This window comes from Lynx rufus, unplaced genomic scaffold, assembly GCF_022079265.1.
Source record: "Lynx rufus isolate CCGP_SWC_20201006 ecotype Redwood Valley unplaced genomic scaffold, mLynRuf1.p SCAF_28, whole genome shotgun sequence".
NCBI classification, from domain to species: domain Eukaryota; kingdom Metazoa; phylum Chordata; class Mammalia; order Carnivora; family Felidae; genus Lynx; species Lynx rufus.
In genome coordinates this window covers 2,589,226-2,608,984 of record NW_025814843.1, presented here as the reverse complement: position 1 = coordinate 2,608,984, position 19,759 = coordinate 2,589,226, and the positions used below count along the sequence as shown (strand labels likewise).

General features: G+C 48.7%; 1 protein-coding gene across 7 annotated transcripts in view; it reads left to right on the top strand.

The window, feature by feature from the left end:
- Nucleotides 1-17,516, top strand: part of ULK2 (unc-51 like autophagy activating kinase 2) — a 94,700-nt gene extending 77,184 nt beyond the window's left edge. For 3 of the 7 annotated variants that reach the window (XM_047090044.1, XM_047090043.1, XM_047090041.1), the window contains 5 exons: nucleotides 518-708; nucleotides 1,160-1,278; nucleotides 2,102-2,259; nucleotides 4,817-4,952; nucleotides 5,865-8,227. In XM_047090044.1, the coding sequence (XP_046946000.1) occupies nucleotides 518-708; nucleotides 1,160-1,278; nucleotides 2,102-2,259; nucleotides 4,817-4,952; nucleotides 5,865-5,923 (663 nt within the window). In that variant the 3' untranslated portion in view covers nucleotides 5,924-8,227. Of the gene's footprint in view, nucleotides 1-517; nucleotides 709-1,159; nucleotides 1,279-2,101; nucleotides 2,260-4,816; nucleotides 4,953-5,864; nucleotides 8,228-8,265; nucleotides 9,722-9,989; nucleotides 10,481-14,845; nucleotides 15,048-15,320; nucleotides 15,437-17,280 lie in introns of those variants that run through there. The other 4 variants (XR_006964163.1, XR_006964162.1, XR_006964164.1 and 1 more) reach the window with 4 other exon arrangements.
- The last annotated feature ends 2,243 nt before the right edge of the window (nucleotides 17,517-19,759 follow it).

Genomic DNA, 19,759 nt, shown 5'->3' with positions numbered 1-19,759 from the left:
AGTGAACAGCTCACAGAAATTTAGAGCTTTGGTATTAGGAGTCACTGTGAACTGAAAACTCACCAGAAATTAAAATAAAACATCTCTGGAACTCTAAGTCAGTAGAATTTACTAAACTAGCAAGAAGGGTGGTTTAGTGTAAAGAATATCCTTAAAATCCTGATGCTTATTTGGTCATGTTTTTGTCTCAAGTATGTTGATTTAATTGTTTAGTTTTGGGGTTGTGCTTGTCTTTGTTTTTGTTTTTCTGGTAAAACACAGTGACCTCATTCCTTTGACACTTAATTTTGGGGCTGCTCTCATACATACACACAAACACATGCACATACCCACATTTGGTTTCACCTGTGTTTATTTTCTTACTAGTCTTCTGGAATTTAAAAATCTTCGTCTGTTTTGCTCATTCTGATATTCATAAGTATAGAAAAACATTAGCGCCGGCCATGGCTTATATACAGGAAAGAGTACACGCCTCCTCTTCACTGAAAGTTTCTAAGACAAATTGGCTTTGCCACAGCGAGAACACACAGACGCCTTACGCCACCTCAGTGTGATGCTGATGTTCACCGAGTGCGTGCTGGACCTGACAGCCGCGCGGGGAGGAGACCCGGAGCTGTGCGCGTCGGCTGTCTCATCCGCCGTCTCCTTGTACCAGATCCAGGAGAGCGTGGTCGTGGACCAGATCAGCCAACTAAGCAAAGACTGGGGGTAGGTGCTCCCCAGCCATTCACTTCCAGATCCTCCGTGCTTTCTGTAAATTCACGTCTGAGATGGAGACCTTGTCGCACGCCGAGATCACATCCCATCTCAGGGCTTCAAGGGAGCCCCGAGCTGTTCCGTTGTGCGAGATCTCACTATATGAGCCAAGACTTGAAGATTCTGTAACCCTAGCGTTGCCTTCTCTTTGTATCTTACACTGTCGAAGGTATTTGGTGAGAAAGGGATCGTACTGATTTTTCTTTGAGTAGACCTGTTGTGTTCAAAGCACACACACATCTTTTTCATGAACCTTCTTCCTTCCAGAGTTACTTGTGCATTAAAATGTATCCAGGAGAATGATACTCCTTTAGAAATGCTGTTTTAATGGTGACCTGATGAGTAGAGAGCTGAGTCTGGCATGTGGGTCCCAGGATAACACTCTGCTGTCTTCTGGGCACAGGCGGGTGGAGCAGCTGGTGTTGTACATGAAGGCGGCACAGCTTCTAGCCGCATCGCTGCATCTCGCCAAAGCCCAGGTCAAGTCCGGGAAACTGAGCCCATCCACGGCCGTGAAACAAGGTATGGGTGGGGCGTGACGGTCCTCGAGCTGCTCCTTTCCCCCTTGCACTGAGAGTTTGTGATGAGGAATCCCTGTGTTGGTAAATATTCGTAGGGGTGCCTGGGTGGCTCAGTCGGTTGAGCATCAGACTCATGATTTCAGCTCAGGTCATGATGTTACGGTTTATGGGATCGAGCCCCAAGTCAGGCTCTGTGCTGACAGCTCAGAGCCTGCTTGGGATTCTCCCTCCCCCTCTCCCCCCCCTTCTCTCCCCCTCTCCCTCTCTCCCTCTCTCTCTCTCTCTCTCTCTCCCTCCCCCCCCTCTCTCTCTCTCCCCCCTCCCCCCACCCCTCCCTCTCTCTCTCTCTGTCAAAATAGATAGATAATAATTTTCAAAAAACATTTAAATATTCTTAACTGGGCAAAGATTCTGATCTTTCTGTTTTTTGTTTTTGCCATTTAATTCATACAGGGAACAGTTGGAAGTGAAGTGGAAGAGAACACATGAAAGAATCTGATTTCTGGTCTTTTTTGTTTTTTAATGTTTATTTTTGAGAGTGGGGGGAGGGGCAGAGAGGGGGTGGAAAACACGGAATCTGAAGCAGGCTCCAGGGTCTGCGCTGTCAGCACAGAGCCCAACATGGGGTTCAAATGCATGAACTGTGGGATCATGACCGGGGTCGAAGTTGGACACTTAATCGACTGAGCCACCCACCCCAACCCCGGTCATTTTTTTTCAATGATCATTTAATGTCACTTTCCTTAAATCAGCAGGAAAGGTGCATGTCACTGTGACTTTACTTGTGGAGGAAAAATAAAATTCTCATCTCAACTTCTTTTCAGTTGTCAAGAATTTGAATGAACGATACAAATTCTGCATCACCATGTGCAAGAAACTTACGGAAGAGCTGACTCGCTTCTTCTCTGACAAACAGAGATTTATTGATGAAATCAGCAGCGTGACTGCAGAGAAACTCATCTATAATTGTGCTGTAGAAATGGTAACCCTTTCTACGGTTTAACATTATTTAAGAGTATCTTTTGAGTTGAATACCTGCTTGACCTTATCGTTTTAAAAAGAGTTTGTGCCCTTGACTGCTCCCAAGTCCCAAACACGGTGATAGCCTCTTACTAAAGGAGGACTTGGACTTCACGAGCACAGGTGACACATTAAATCACGTTGGTTACCGCATTCGGTGAAGTGTTATTGTACCTCCTAAAAATTGCTAACCTTAGGCATGATCTAATCTTCTTATACTTTGCATCTAAACGCTTTGGCTGGATCTGTTTCTGCATTTTGTACTGTCTAAGAAATTCTGGCATAATAAAACATTAGGAAAAATACCGCTCTGTTTACCAGTCCACAAAAGTCCACGTGCCCAGATTCCACTTACTGACCTTACTGAAGCATTCGACACAAAGTAAAATCTGCTTTTCCAATTACTTGGGTCTACTATTGGAAATAATTTGTTTCTATCTCATGGGGGAAAAGTTGCTCTGAAGTAGTGATGAAATTAGAGACTGTTAGTTAAGTAGTTTAGTGGGGAAAAAAATTATTGAGCAATCTTATTTTTGCCACATTAACATAATAAATCTACCTCCTCGCCCCAGAATATGTCTACTTTGAATTGTACGGTTATGTTACCCTTGGCCTTATTCTGCAAGCCATTATCAAAAGTCAAATGAGGGGCGCCTGGGTGGTGCAGTTGGTTAAGCGTCCGACTTCAGCCAGGTCACGATCTCACGGTCCGTGAGTTCGAGCCCCGCGTCAGGCTCTGGGCTGATGGCTCAGAGCCTGGAGCCTGTTTCTGATTCTGTGTCTCCCTCTCTCTCTGCCCCTCCCCCCGTTCATGCTCTGTCTCTCTCTGTCTCAAAAATAAATAAACGTTAAAAAAAAAAAATTTTTTTTTAAAAAAAAAAAGTCAAATGAAAATGACTTTGGAGTATAAACTGTTGATAAGCATAACATACATTATTTTGCTCTAAACTATTGATATGAATAATAGGCATTGTATCACTCTATACTGGTTTGAGACTTCATATGATAAATTATTTTTAAAACTTGGGGCCAAGAAAAATGTCCTCTCCTGAGGAGTTTGGCTGTTCTTCCTTTTCTGATAACAAGAGCAGTGTAACTTGAATAAGTCCCTCCTTTTGACCTGGCTGCACAGCAAACTTTGTGATATTAGCACCATGTTTACTCATTTCCTCATCCTTTTCAGAATGGATTTTCTGTACCCATTTTATTTGTTTTATTGTAAGTGGCTTTCAAGTATTTTTTGAAAGAAACAGATCATATCGGCAAGTACACCTCAGGATACTGGGTTACTGGCAGTCCCAGCTTTTAATGACTGAAGAGAATGTTAAAGAACAAAATTCAACCAAGTAAAATTGAAGATCTAATTGGCTTTTGTGAAATGATTCATGCATCAGGCAGCATTTCATCTAGCAAGTAGAGGAGAGCTTTACTGAGCTAAATAAAACAAAGGTGTTTGAAGGGAGAAGGGGGTAGGTAAAAAAGAGGAAAGGAGTTCATTAGCAAGGAATGCGTTGTTTAGGCAAAGTTACCCTTCTAAGGGAAACCGAAGTGGGGAAGGAAGGGGTCAATCAGTAAATTTCCTAGTGCTGACCAGGAAATGCCATGTTGACTGGTTCGAGGTTACGTACCTGGGGTATTGGAACTGCAGTCAGGTGAGGTATGCAGTCAGGTGAGGTGAGGTGAGGTGAGGTCCTGGCTTACTGACTTGGCCTAAGTGGTGCCATTTTGGGCCTGTCATCTACTTTTTAACAAGGAAATCAGAATACCATTGAGAAGACTTCTCAAATAGTCATGACCTGTGCATAATACTACAGTCTCCTCTTTCTGGAAAGCCCCTGCCCACCTTTCTCATCACCTCTACTCCTTTATGACTCAGCCGACACACCACTTCCTGGAGGCTTTCCCTAATCTCCGTGTGCCACGGGGTGGTTAGATGTGCCCGGTATGTGTTCCGTCCCATCTCGGGGCTTCCTCCTGCACAACCACGAGTCTCGTGGAATTAGCAAGCCATGTTTTCAGGCCTGTGTGTCCCTCCAGACTCTGAGTTCTCCGTCGTGGTATGTGCAGTGGTTGGCACTTGTAAACACCCCCGAATGAATGGGTGACTACGCCAGAAAGTTCTTTGGCTAAAGGAAGCTATTAAATGGCTTTTACCACCATTTAATTATCTTATTATAACAAAATCTACCTTAATGAAATGTCAGGTTTCCCTAGTGTGAGAGTATATGTTTAAAATAAACTTTTTAGTGTAGCCATAGAAGAGCCAATTTAGAAGTATAAATGTTGAGTCATGAATCTCTCTGAGTACGGGATTATGTTTGAAGGCAAAGTAACTTTCATCGAGAAGCTCCTTTATACTGCTCATCTGATGAGTCTTATGAGTAAGTTTTGTATAGTTTGGTAGATTATATCATCTCATCAAAATGTGTTAGATATCATTGAAAGCTGCATTGCCCAGATGGATGTGTATTTTCGTGGAAAAGTTGAGAATCTCCTTGCTCTTGCTGACTTGGCTTCAGGTTCAGTCTGCAGCCCTGGATGAGATGTTTCAGCAGACAGAAGATATTGTTTATCGCTATCATAAGGCAGCCCTTCTTTTGGAAGGCCTAACGAAGATCCTCCAGGACCCTGCAGATATTGAAAACGTACATAAATGTAAGTTGACTTGGAAAGTGGTGTGTTATTGATTGCAGCCGAGTTGCCTCCTACGGGTGCAGCAGGAAGAGCTTGGAGTTTGGAGTCGTACTGCCTGCGTTTGAATCTTGGCTTTCCAACTTTGGGCAAGTCATTGATTCTTACTGCGGTCTGCTGCTGCTTCTAAAAGATGAGAGAGTTGTTTGAGGAACGGAGATCATGCTTATAATGTAATGAGTGATGGCTTTTGATTTTTATACCGCATTACCGTGTTGGAAGATGTGTGTTTGTGTATGTAGAGAACTCTGTTTTTGTTAAATAATAATACATGCAACTATTTTAAGCCCTGTGGGCTTCAGCGCAGAGCCTGCTTCGGATCCTGTCTCTCCCTCCTCTCTCTGCCCCTCCCCCACTAGTGCTCTCTCTCCTCTCAAAAATTGAGGGAAAAAAAAAAGAACTTTATGAAGATCCTACGTACCCCAGATCTGGTATAGACAACAGAGTGGAGATTTAGAGAGTGCCAGGATGATGATACCATTTGTGGAGTATAAGCCCTGGTGTTTGAGGAGGGGCTTGGGAGCGTATGTGGTCACGCCACATTTTGAAGAGCCTCAAGGGGACTGCAATTCTAAAATTATGTGCAGTTGTGAGCAAGCTAGCTATTAAAACCTAAATTTTCTTTATTTGACTTGCTAACCTACATTTTGCTCCTGTGCATCACTGAGCTAGACATTATATCTAAACAATTATCAGGCAGAAAGAAGAAAAAATCTTCAGAATGGTTCACTTTGGGGCAAAGATAGAACAGCGACAAGGGTGTAGGTGGAAAGTGATTTGGGTTTTGTTTTTTTGTTTTTGTTTTTTTTTCCATTTGTTCTGCCCTTGGTTTTGAAAACAGAAATGACTTTTGCTCTGAACTTACTTTATTTCTAGATAAAACTAGTATTGAAAGAAGATTGTCAGCACTCTGCTGTAGCACCGCGACCCTGTGAGCGGCAGCCGGTCCGGCCCCTGGACCAGTGGTGGAATTGAGGACAGAAGTTTGGGATGACAGCTCGGGTTCTGGTTCCCCATCTCCAGGAAACCGTAGTTTCTCACCTGGTGACTACCAAAGACCAAGCAGTGACTTCACAAAGGAAGAACAATCCAAAACTACATACTTGTAGGAAATCTGCCTTATCGGAGACGACACCCCTTCCCCTTTTCTTTGTAGAAGCAGCAGCAAGAGTATTCCACTTGGCTCTCAGTTCGAACCTGGTAAATAAACGTACCTTAGAAATAGAACTATCAGTGCAGTTATTCTTAAAGACGATTAAGAGGGGAACAAAATGAGTGGCTCTTTACTCATTCATCGGAGCAGTGTGTGAAATTCCATGTATTTACTGAGGTATGAAAGTAAAAAGAAAAAAAAAATCTACATCTCATCCGGGCAGTTTGATATCTGGGGTAGGTTTGTCTAAATCTGAGCACGCATCCTTAAACAGCTCAGGAGGAAATAGCTTAAGAACCAGCTGAAAGAAGGCTCTTGGAAGAAATTGTGAAATCTTCCATCTGATCTAATATGGACACATGTTACTCTTCCACAATCTTTCATATTGCACTAATTTATTAAAACAACTGTGCATTGGATTTTGCAATTTAAAACTAACTGAGGCACAATGGACTTGTTTAAAATATTTTACTTGATTATATTCTATACACACACCCTTTCCAGAATTCACATGTAATGTCTAGTGGACTTTTAAACGGTAAAAACTTGTGTTCATGTGGACCGTTGCATTTTTTTAACCTGTTCATCCACACGTAACAGATTTCCTCAGTGGTATTTTTGAGTTGCTGGTCGTTTGCCTTTGGTTTTATTTTTTACCGTGCATGCAGAATGTGCATTGACGCCTGTGATCTCTACGTTTACTAAAGGCAAGGTTTATTTGGACAGTATTAGAAAGAGTATCAATCGGGAGACTCTCAAGAATTTTAGCCGGGCCACAACAAAGTTGGCGACCCAAAGGCTTGTTAGCGATGTGGAGTTTTCTACATGAAGTTAGTGAAAAATGAGGTTTGTTTTCTCTTAGGAAAATGGGCAGCTCTCTCTCCAGCCTAATGTGTATTTTTCACGTTAATCCTGACAGTTCACCAGATAGCTAGTCACCAGATAGCTAGACGTGGAGAATGCGGGCAGTTAACATCCTTCCAGAAACCGTTCCTACGTTGTGTATTGTTTGATTTCTTTTACTCACCTGCTTGAATACTTGAATAAACATTCTCCACTTTTAATCCTTATATCTTTATCCTTTTAGATAATATAATCTGAACTCTGACAAATTGCACAGAAGCTCTTTGGCATTAATCTAATTTTAGCGTACTGATAAAGACAAACAAAAACATGGTTTTTCTTTTACTTTGACGAAGTAATGTAATTTTTACCTTATTTATCTGTATGAAATTCCAGCACTTAATTTGAACATTTATTTATATGATGTTTGTATTTTTAGGTCTTTAATACAGTGTTTCTACCTCCCATTTGTAACTGCATATGCATTATTCTTGAAACTAGGTAAAACTCACTGAATTGTTGTGTAATAGCCTTTTTATTATTGCCTGTACAGATGTATATTGAGGTAAAATAAAAGTGACAAAGTGTTTCTAGGGCAAAGCTGGGTCCGTATTACGTGGCTTGTCAAGCCAGCTCCTTCCTCAGTGAGTTTGGAGGCTTGGTCACTAATATCCTTTGTCCTGCCCCAAGATTTCCGATGCTCGGTGACTGTCAGCGCGGGCTGCCAAGCATGTAGACTACGCGATGAGGACTCCTGTGCCTCCCTGCGGGGGTGACAAGCACTGGTATTAGGGACACTCTAGTTTGTATAATTCCTTCAAGCATACCGAGCAATTTCATTCACCTTCTCGTAGTTATCAGCCGCGTTCTCTCAGTAGATCCTCCAAGGGGCTGGGTTCCTTCTGGCCCCTCCGCCCTGTCCTTTATTTTTTTTTTTTATTTTTTTTTTTCTTTAAACAGGATGAAACAGGTTCTCAGCAAGTAAGTGATGTGTCTGAAGTCAGGTAACTAGTGAGGTAGTTAAGCCATGCTTTGTGACTTCCAAGTTCATTCTTCCTCCTCTTGTATAATGAAGGTCCGTCTTGTGATAGATGCTGTGTGTGAAACCGTGAGGTCTGAACAGCAAAGAACAAACTGTAAACTCATGAATAACGGTTCTGATTCTACTTCCATTTTCAAGGCCGATTGTTTTCAGAGATCTTGCCTTGATTATAGCAATAATAAATGCTTTATGTTTCCACGAGTACTTTTTAATTCCGTATCATCTGTTTCATACGGTAGAAATGGGCCAGTCTACACATCCATGGGTTGACACCCGTATTGAAGGCATAACGTGGGAAGTTACTGAGCACACGCATGTAAACAGAGGCCTGCTCGGTGAGTTTGCTAACCAGCTCTTCCCGCTGTAAGAGTTTGCCTTTATAACGGCACCCTGTCCTGGACCTAACGGTTCCCACAGTCCATGCGCCCTTATCCCCGCCCAGAGGAACAGTCGAGGCAGCAATGGTCTTGTTTCTGCCCGAGTCCTGGAGAGGAGCTTCCTGGCAGGGCCGGGTCCTCCTCAGTCTCCACAGGGCCACAAGGGAGAAGCTGAGCGGGGACATAGTGGACATGAAGCCATTGACTCAGGTATCTGGGAAGCCATTGAGGTGACAGAAGTGATTGCAGGACGACCTCCCACGCGTGGAGTCTCTACAGACCGTCTTAAATCCTTTCTGAGATAAAGCGCCGTTGGTGTGTGGCTCCAGGAGGGTTGCCTGCTGGTGTCCGCGACAGCGAGGAGCTACTGCTCGGGGAGCGTGATGTTCTCCCTCCACCGAGAGGTGCGTCTTCGAAGCATCTGTGCCCATCTCCACGCGGCCCTGAGACGGTTCACCTCTGGGGCCTGGACCCGTGAATCTTCAGCCCCGGAGGCTCTCGGGACCCGCTCGCGTCTCTTCCTCGTTTATCAAAGCCCTTGTGAGAGGACTGCCTGTGGGAGAGGGTCAAGACGGTGTTTTCCTTACCAGAGTCAGAGGGAACCACCTCAGAACCGATCCACCTAGAAAAGCGTGGCTCTCCGGGAAACTGACAATCAGCCCCGAAAATCTCCGCTTTTGCGGAGGGGGCAGAGCCAAACAGGAAGGGTCAGTGTGAATTCAGGGACCAGACTGTGGTAGAGACAGGAACCGGGGGCCGGGAGCCTGCTGTCCCCGCCGCTGCAGGCACACTGACCCCGCGGAGGCCGCACAGACCAGGGCCCTGGGCGCGCATGTCTGCCCCCTGCAAGCGGAACTCACCTATGGGCTCCCCCTTTTCACGGAGAGTCTCTTAGCCCAGTTTTCAACGGGCCATGTGGATTTTGTCGTTCAGTGTGTTCCCAGGGTGCCTCCTGGGAGTGGATCTGAGCCGAGGAGGCTGCTTCCTGGAGCCCCGCACCTGCTCCTTCCCTTGGCACAGCGGCTCCTTCGACGTCTGCACTCGGGAGACAGGCGGTGGGCCTCTCCTGGGCGAGGCTGCCTGGCGCACGGTCGTGGACCGCCCCACGCTGCGTGCCCTCCTCCGAGACAGTCCTGACCTTCCCAGAGTTTGCTTCCATCACTAGGAGAGGCCAGCCGAGCACTTGTTTGCTGAAAGCTTCACTCTGCCTCCTCGGCGTGGTGGTCCCCCGGGTCCCAGACTCCAGCTGCCCCGTGCAGAGCTGTGTGTCCAGAGGGCAAGGGCGCAGAGCTCAGAGAGTGGGGTGCGGATGAAACAGGTTAGTGAGCACGAAGTTCGGGCCGTTCCGGGGACGTGCGTATCCTCAGCGAAGCTCGCTGTTGGACTGGTGGCAGTCCACGGCTCCCCACTGTGTCGTTTTGGGGAGGGGTGGAGAACAGCCTGTGTTTGTTTGGGGCAAGGCCTGGATTTAGGGCTCCCTGGAACCACGTTTGCTCTAGCCGGACAGCTTCTGAAAGGACTTGCCTCCTTCCCTGGCTGGCCCGCCCGGCAAGCTGCGTTGAGACATCCTTTATTTACCCTTTTAGGTCAATCTGGCAGTTACGGTGAAGTGTTTGTATCGAGCCAACATTTATTTGATCGGCATATCAACCCTTACTTGCCTCATTTTACCGATGAAGAAACAGACTTGGAGAGTAATCCCCGCTCCGAGAGAAAAGCCCTGAGGCCAGGTAGTGGCGGAAGCAGGGGTTTGGACTGCTGGGCTGGGGAGCCTGGGTGTGGGGGAGCCCTCCCCCTGTGATGTGCTTAGTGCCCCAAACCTCACCCGCACGTCCTTGTAACACCTCTCTGGTGATGTCCAGGAAGAGGGGGAAAAAGTAGAGTTCTGTGCCATTTGGACCCATCTTCTGCCTAACAGAAGGCAGATTTCGAGAACAGGTGGAGTCAACAACAGCTCTGTGCAGCCCCTCTTGGGCCTGGGGCTGGAGGCCGAGAACAGTGGGTTTCAGAAACCACCCTTGAACCTCCCAGCGAAAGGGCGTCTATGACGTATCAATAAACTTGAGCATTTGATTGACCCACTTTGCAGTTTCCCTGTTTGGTCTTACCTGTGCCAGTGAGCTCGAACCGCAGGTGCAGCACCAGGTGGGAGAAGCCTCAATCCGGGTTTGTCCAGGGGACCCCACCCCCACCCCCACCCCAACACGCACACAGCCCTGGCCGAGTCCTGGGACCAGTTCTTTTGTTGATGGAGGCAGAAACCCTTTCCCCAGGAACTCCTTGGTCTGCCCCCACTGCGGCCAAGCGGCCCCACGCCCTCACCTGGGCCCTGTCCAGCGTGGAGTTCACACTACGCCAGCCCCTCCACCAGGAGGAGCGTAGCCCCCAGGGTTTTCTCTTGTTTGTCTCAAACCGCCAAGGCCCCAACCCATTTTCTCACCTTCCTGTCCTGCCCTCCCCATCTCGGTGATGAGGGTCCTGTGCCCCTGGGGCAGGGCTCCCCTCACTCCCCTCCCCACAAGGAGAGGCTGGGGAGGAAGACAGGCTGTTTTTCAGTTCCAGCTAGCGGGTTTCTGTAAAGATGACGGGTAAATGGATTGCACACTCTAGAAATACGCCCAGTGATGGTTCCTTTAGGAACCCGCATAAGGAGCAGAAGGTGCGGGCAGCCGAGCTGGTATGGCATGCCTTAAACTGAGAGCGGAAAGTAGACACAGTTTCTAGTGGAAACCCAGAATATTTTGAGCATGAGGTTTTTCTTCTTAATCCCCTTTACTATGAAGGCAAAACAGCCCTGTGTCATTTCTTTTTTTTAAGTTTATTTTTGATAGAGAGGGAGGGAGGGAGGGAGGGAGGGGCAGCGAGAGAACCTCAAGCAGGCTTCACACTGTCAGCACAGAGCCAGACACGGGGCTTGAACTCACCAACCATGAATCCGCCCTGATCTGAAATCAAGAGTCGGACGCTTAACCCACTGAGCCACCCAGGCGCCCCAGCCCTGTGTCGTTTTTTAAACAAGGCTCTTTAAGTCTAGGAAAACTCCAAGAGGCAAATCACAACTAGGGAAAGTATTTGCCATAAATACAACAGATGAAGGGAGGTGACGGTGAGGGAAAGGCTAGTAGAAAATCAGGAAATTCCCTTTGCTCCTGATGTACCACCCCCCCCCCCCCCCCACCGCCACCGTCCCCAGTCAGAGGCCTGACGGGAGCAGCAGAATAGATGAGCCGCAGGCCGAGCAGGCCAAGGCTCCCAACAGATGTTCTGAGTCACCCAGCTCAGGAGAGGGAAATGGATCCAAGAGGCCTTAGGGTCCTCTCCCCCAGACGCGTGTTTCTGTGTCTCCTTACCATGTGCCCTATGACACGGGCCTCACTTTCCTCGCCTGTGAGGCAGAGATGGTAATAGAACTTGCCTCCCAAGCTTATCATGAGGATTAAACAAAATCATACATGCAGTGCTCACACCCCTTCCTGACACATGGTGAGCCCTGAATAAACACCAGGTGGCAGGATCAGTGGCAGTCACAGCAGGATTAGAGCCAGGGCCGAGGCCCGAGGGCCTGGCTGTATCTTCCCCACTGACCACTGGGACACGGGGCAGGACTCACTTCTGTCCTCCCCTCCACCACTTGTGTGCTGTACTCTCTTTCTCACATCTGGTTTTTTTTTTTGGAGACCCGAGTTCTTCTTTCCACGGAGAATGTACCGGAACAACATTGCTTAGACAGGGCCTCCTGGGTGGCTCGGTCGGTTAAGCATCCAACTCTTGCTTTCAGCTCAGGTCATGATCTCACAGTTGGTTCAAGCCTCCCCCTACCTCCACCCCGTTGGGCTCTGTGCTGGCAGCACAGAGCCTGCTTGGGATTCTCTCTCTCCTCTGTCTCTCGCTGCCCCTCCCGACTCTCTCTCTCTCTCTCTCAAAATATATAAATAAACTTAAAAAACAAAACAAAAAACCACATCGCTTAGGCAAGCCGATCGGAGCGCACATCGACGTTAGCTCGCTAACAAGCCGGCAGCTGACCAAGTCATGTCGGTTCAGAAAGGATAGGAAAACCAGTGTATGTCGGGGAGACAGGATGCTTGTTACATAAGCAGCTTATTGTAAAGACCACCGTTTCCTTTCACGTGGTCATAGAAACATCATACGTTCCTCCGTCACATGCTAACTGAGGAAATCTGGGACAGGGCGGCCCGAGATACCAGCTGTTCACACACTTTCTGTACAGGACTAGAGGGTATTTCTGGCTTCGGGGGCTAAGCAGTCTCTTGCAGCTAGCGGCCCCCTGCCATTGGACGCCGAAAAGCAGCCGTAGACCGCGCACGGGCAAACATGGCTATGTTCCAGTAAAAACTTTATATGCAATTTTCGAGTGTCAAGTCCTACTCCTTTTTTTTTTTTTTTTTTTTTTTTTTTTTTACTTTTTCTATCCATTTAAAAATGTAAAACCCTTGGGGCGCCTGGGCCTGGGTGCTCAGTCAGTTAAGCATCCAACTTCAGCCCAGGTCATGATCTCACAGTTCATGAGTTCGAGTCCCGCGTCGGGCTCTGTGCTGACGGCTCAGGGCCTGGAGCCTGCTTCGGATTCTGTGTCTCCCTCTCTCTCTGCTCCTCCCCTGATCACGCTGTCTCTCAAAAAATGAAACCCTACCAAAAAAAGATTAAAAAAAAGAAAACTGCTAAAACACTTTTTGTGGGGAAGGTGCCCTTTGCGCAATAGCACTTAGCGCGCATTTAATAAATGGTGGTAGTTTTGCTTTTAATACTAAAAATACGCAATGCTATGCTCTCTTGGGCGGGGCTGCAGGTCCTGTTCCTAGAAACAGCTGCCTGGAGTTGTTCTAAATGCTAAAGTTAGCATCCGTTCCCGGACCCATGCCAGGGAGCCTCTCCGTGGGCCTCAGCTCTCAGCATGGAGCATGGGCACGCCGACTTCACAAAACCAAGCCCCAGTGTCTTGTTACAGGGCTGATCCTGAAAGGTTTCAGCTCTATTTTCTTGATGTGTTTAAAATGTGAAATAAATGTGTGCATGTAAATTAAAACAAATAATTCCCTATGAAATCGTGAGTCTGTGGACCTCCGTGGCCCACAGCTCAGCAGGGCCACCTCAGGCCTTCTCTGGCCTTGGAGAAGGAACTTGTGACAGAGTCAGATTCCCCCTCTCCCACTGGTCCCCCATGAGGCCCTCCATGGCTGTCTCCTTCCCTCCGCCCAGGCTGAGGTTCCCCCCACCTCCACCATGTGTCCCGACCCCAGCAGACAGAGGGTGCCTATGCACAGGAATGAGGCTTCCTGGGTGCCCACGGGGGCCCTGGGATGGGTCTGGGTTCCCCACTTCACCTAGAGAGAGAGAGAGAGAGAGAGAGAGGGAAAGAGACAAGGGAGTCCTGGTAGAGTGGACAGTAAGGTAACACCTTGCCAAGGGTCATGGACCCCTTTGAGAGCCCCAGGGAAACCTCAGAGAAGGTGCACAAGCTCGCAAGGACAAAGCTCAGAGAACTCCCTTGGTGCTTTCCAGAAGCCCAGCTCTCTTGCTAGGGGAGGCAGTGAGGTGAGTCCTCACCATACTCACCCCTCCCCCCACCAGGAAACTCTTGCCCCAAAGAGTCTCTCAATCTCTTCCTGGTTCTGGCCCCAAAAGAGAGACAGAGAGTCCTGGGGTGTGGGGCTGCCCTTACTTCTCCCTCTGACTTCTTTTTTCTTTAAAAAAAAATTTTTTTTGCATGTTTATTTATTTTTGAGAGAGAGAAAAAAACAGGGAGGGAGACAGAGAATCCGAAGCAGGCTCCAGGCTCCGAGCTGTCAGCACAGAGCCCGACGCAGGGCTCAAACTCACAAACCGTGAGATCCTGATCTGAGCCGAAGTCGGACGCTCAACCGACAGCCACACAGGTGCCCCTCCTCCCTCTGACTTCTGCCCCTCACCTCTATCTCAGCCAGGCAGTGGAGGCTCGTGTGTGAGATCAGCCCCGGATGGGCCTTTGTAGGTACGAAAGACCAGGCCCCCAGCCAACCAGGATATAGAAGACAAAGGCCCAAATTGTTCTATCATTGGATTTAGGGGTAAAGGCCTAGAATTTAGGGAACAAGTGTCTGACGTAAGGCAGGGAGGGTCTAGGGAAGGAGTTCCCTCTGCTGTGAGATGTTTCCTATGTCAGAAGCTGACAGATACATTTCAAGGAACTATTATGAGAGGGAGAGAGAGAATCCCAAGCAGATTCCATGCTGTTGGCACAGAGCCAGATGTGGGGCTGGATTCCACAAGAGATCATAACCTAAGCATAAACCAAGGGTCAGATGCTTAATCAACTGAGCCACCCAAGCACCCCTGAAATTATTGTATTTATATTCTTACTTGTTTATTCTTCTACTCACCTCTCTAAAATGTCAGCTTTCGAAAGCCAGGAATCTTCCTGTCTTGCTAATTGTGTCCCTAGGACAGTGCCTGGCCAATAGCAGACACCCAGCGAGTATTTGTGGAAAATGATAATGGTGCTGCTGGCCGATCTATATGCATTCCATGTGCCAGCCACAGTCGTAAGAATCTTACGTACACGAACTGATGTCAACCTCAAAGCCGGCACCGTGATCAAACTGCAGTACAGAGACGTTACTCAACTTGCTGATTTCTCCCAGGCGGTAAGTGCCTGAGTCAGGACCTATCTCAGGCAGGCTTCCTCCCTTGCACCCCGTCCCCAAATGCAAAGAGAGCCTGATGAGTCTGCTTACGTGTGCATACTGTTTTACGCACGTCTGTGCAAATGTGAGCAAGGAGGGGACTCCATCCCATGATGGAACGTAGGCTCACAGGCACCATCACTGTGTGACCGCAGGTCAGAGCATGTGTGGAAAATGAAGGGGGGCGGTATATAAAGGGTTTTAAGTAGAAGGTGTGGCTGATTAAATTGGCAGGTTGGAAAAAGATCGGAGGGGGCACCAATGGATACAGGGACACCAACTGAAACTTATTGAAATGAGAATTGAAATCAACATGATGTAGAGACGAATACGACGTAGGCGTGTGTCAGGTAGGGTTCTCCTTCGCTAGAAATAGTGTGTGCATTAGTTTTTGCTGTGTCACAAATCACCCTAAAACTTAATGGCTTAAAACAATGAATATGTACGACTTATCAAAATTCATGGGGCGCCTGGGTGGCGCAGTCGGTTAATCGTCCGACTTCAGCCAGGTCACGATCTCGCGGTCCGTGAGTTCGAGCCCTGCGTCGGGCTCTGGGCTGATGGCTCAGAGCCTGGAGCCTGTTTCCGATTCTGTGTCTCCCTCTCTCTCTGCCCCTCGCCCGTTCATGCTCTGTCTCTCTCTGTCCCAAAAATAAATAAACGTTGAAAAAAAAATTAAAAAAAAAAAATTCTTCAGTCCAGTTGGGTAGGTCTTCTGATCTGGTTCAGCATGGCTGTTGCTCTGTGGTTCAGGATGGCCTCACTTGTGTTTGTAGGTTTGCTTGATCTTTAGCTGGGGTAGCAAGGATGATTTGGCCACCTGTCGGCCATCATCTGGAAGGCTAGCTCAGCCCCGTTTATGTCACAGTATCCCATGGACATGAGAGACCAAGCCACAGGGTTCTTGCACTCTTCAAGCCCCTACTGAGCCATATTTGGTGTTTTTGTTTGTTTGTTTATTTAAAAAAAAATTGTTTTACATTTATTTATTTTTGAGAGACAGAGCACAAGTTGGGAGGGACAGAGAGAGGGAGACACAGAATCCGAAGCAGGCTCCAGGCTCTGAGCTGTCAGCACAGAGCCCGATGTGGGGCTCGAACTCACAAACCGTGAGATCATGACCTGAGCTGAAGTCGGATGCTTAACTGAATGAGCCACCCAGGCGCCCCTGAACCATATTTGTTAATGTCGCATTGGTCAAGTCCAGATTCAAGGGCGGAGAAATAGACTTTGCAATGACATATTGCAAAACTGCATGAACACGGCTATGGGAAGAATTCCTGTGGCCATTTTTGTAAGCTACCACAAGCAGAAACGACTGGCTGATTTAAGCAAAAAGGAATTTGGGAAAAAAAAAAAGTGACTGGGAAAAGAATTTGGGGAAGGCCTGCAGAACCGGGAACAAAATCAGAAATCAGGTCATGCAGAACTGGTATAGGAAGGACATCATTGCATTGCCTTAATCCTGCATCCACTGCTGCTCTGGGAGTTTGATCTTGTGACAGCCGCTGCTGGTGTCAGAGAGGAAGACCCCGGAGGCCCCCACTTTGCTCCTTCTTTAAGATCTTGTGTGGTTCTGTCGCATTGGTGGAGCTCTATCCCGTGCAAGACCCTGTTTGCGGGGTGGACAGAGCCTTAAGCAACATGCCTGGTCATCTTTGAATGGCTGGAGAAGAGGGGTCCGAGCTAAGGGTATACGTGAACACGTGGGTGGTGGTGAATGGCTTTGCTGAGTGGTCAGGGTCAAGAAGAAGCAAGATTGAGAAACTGGAGTTGAGATCTGGGGACCAGGCATGTGGATGAGTGGATGACCTGGGAAGGGGGCACACAGTGTTGTATTTCATACCAGTGGCCACCAGAGGGGGCACTAGGCAAACCAGGTAGACAGGATGTCTTGTCCTGGGAAGGTCTACCAGCCTGTCCATGGCCCACAACAAGTAGGCCACGGTGACAGAGTTGGAGGCCATCCACGGGCCTCGAAGGCTATATTTGCTAATGTGCAACCTACCAGCAGCAGAGGCCAATACCGACCTCACTGTACCGCTCTCTCGTGAGACCAGCCAGACTGGTCCCGACACCTTCCATAAAGGCTGGTCCTCAGATGGTCCTGCAGAAGCCAGCAGCCAGGGTCGAGGGGTCCCATACTCAGCAGCACATCCTTGCACTGACTCTCTTCCTTCCCTGTCTCACTCAGGCTCCCCTGGAACCACACACCCCAGCGAAGTCCCTGGATGCGCGATGAGCCTTTATCTCCGACTCTGCTTTTTGGGATACCCAGGCCAACACTGTGCTTGGAGCGTCCCCCAAAGATAGAGGGCCAAGGGCTGCTCAGCAGTCCCTCCAGCACGACCTGTGGGAGAGCTTTTATAAATACCTCCTCGGGGCGCCTGGGTGGCGCAGTCGGTTAAGCGTCCGACTTCAGCCAGGTCACGATCTCGCGGTCTGTGAGTTCGAGCCCCGCGTCAGGCTCTGGGCTGATGGCTCGGAGCCTGGAGCCTGTTTCCGATTCTGTGTCTCCCTCTCTCTCTGCCCCTCCCCCGTTCATGCTCTGTCTCTCTCTGTCCCAAAAATAAATAAAAAACGTTGAAAAAAAAATTTTAAAAAAATAAATAAATAAATAAAAATAAAAATAAAAAAAAAAAAACCTCCTGAAGCCGGGGGAACATTCTAGAAGGGTGTCTGATACCTGAAAAGTCACATGGCCAAGAGTTCATAACTGGCCATCAGCTGTCAAACACTTTGTAGGGCCCAAGGATGTGCGGGAGTGTCTCGAAGGAGCTGTGTCGGCTGGGGGCCTGATAGGAAGAGCTGGGGGCCTGCGTGGGTTGATGTGAAGGGGACCCTGGTGGAAAAACTGGAGGTTTTCCATCACAGGCTCAGACCAGGGGCAAGAGTACAGCTAGTCACTGGACAGATGGAGTCTCCTGTGTCGGGCGAAGCCAGGACAGCAGACCCTGGGGTAGATAGAATACAGGAAGGCTCTCCAAAATCTACCACTTGAAAGAGAAAGTTTTTGACATCTGCCACAGCCAGAGGAACCCTCCCTCCGACTGTGCAGACAAGAAAGCTTTCCCTGACCGCTTCCCCATCTTCACTCCTCAACCCTGGTGAGGCCGGAGGTCACCAAGACATGGAGGAGAAAGGGGACGAGCGAGGTGGGACAGCTGAGAAGTGACCCGTTTCCCCCCAGGGCATCTGTAGTTGAGGGGCAGTGGGGATGCCCAGCTCATAATGACCATCGACCACAAACAACGAAGAGGATGTGAGGATCGCTCCGGCCTGACATTTTCCTGACCGGCTGGACTTGGATAGTCAGGCAAGATCAGAGGGCACGGGAATGTGGTGGAACTCGCCCTGGAAAGAACTAGCCCCACAGATCGGTGGGAAAAGAGGAAGAGTGGGTTTTCAGCAGCACAGCATGAGACCGCCCCACCCCCCTGGTCCACTGTGTGGACCACCTGCTGGGTGGTCTCCCATCTGCTGGAAGAAACGTGGTGGGAATGTGGGATCCCGGACCCCTTGCGCCCTGCCAGTGGCAACGTGCGCTGGTGCAGCCACTGTGAGAAACAATATGGCAGCTGCTCAAAAAATGAAACATAGACTCTCTGGACGGTCCAGGAATTCCACTTCTGGGTACGCACCCCAACGAATTAAAAGCAGAGACACGAGAAGATGATTTCTATGCCGGTGTTCGCGGCAGCATTAATCACAGTGGCTAAAGCATAGAAATGCCCCATGTGTCCAGCGATGGATGAATGGATACAGTGGGACATTGGAGTGTGCTCAATCTTAAAGGGGAAGGAAACTGACACCTGCTAAGACGTGGATAAACCTTGAGCACCACATGCTGGCTGGAATCACCCAGTCACGAAGGGACAGATACTCCATTATTCCACTTACACGAGGCACCTGGAGTTGTCCAATTCACAGAAACAGAAGGTAGGATGGCAGTTGCCAGGGGCTGGCAGGTAGAGGGGTAGGGAGTTAGTGCTGAACGGGGACGGAGTGTCAGATCTGCGGGACGAAGAGTTCTGGAGATGGAGGGGGGTGACAGTAGCACAACAGAGCCACAGAATGTACCCTTGAAATGGTTAAGATGGTAAATTTTACGTCCGGCGTATTTACCGGTTGCAACCCCCCCCCCCCCCACCGCCCCGCCGGGGGTGCGTGTACCTGGAGAACTAAGGTGTTTGTTTGTCTGAGCTGGTCCCAGACAGGCACCGTCAGTTGTGAGAACAAAACTTACCTTTTCCTATTGTCCTAGTTTTCACAGTAAAAGTAAATAAGTAAAAGTCTGAAGGAGGCACGTGATAGTGGGAGGCAAAATTGGAGCGGAAGGGAGGCCAGTGCAGTGAGATCCAAGAACAGAGAGGCCCTGGGGCTGAGCGGTAAGTGACCACAGTGAGGGGGACAGAGCCAGATCCCCATGCAGTGGCCCAGGGTTTTGGAAATGGGACTGCACAGGAGCGGGGGAGTGGATTTGTGAGGGAGAGAAGACTGATGTGGTCTGGAACCCCCCATGAGGGGTCCAGAGGAGCCCTGCCCACTCCTGGAGCCTGAGGTCAGGGACTCAAGAGGAAAACTGCCCCCGGGGAGGGCCCCAGAGGCCACATTCCTTGTCTTTAGGGGCAAACCGGATTTCCAGTTCAGCCAGGGAGGAGCGGAGCTGTGCC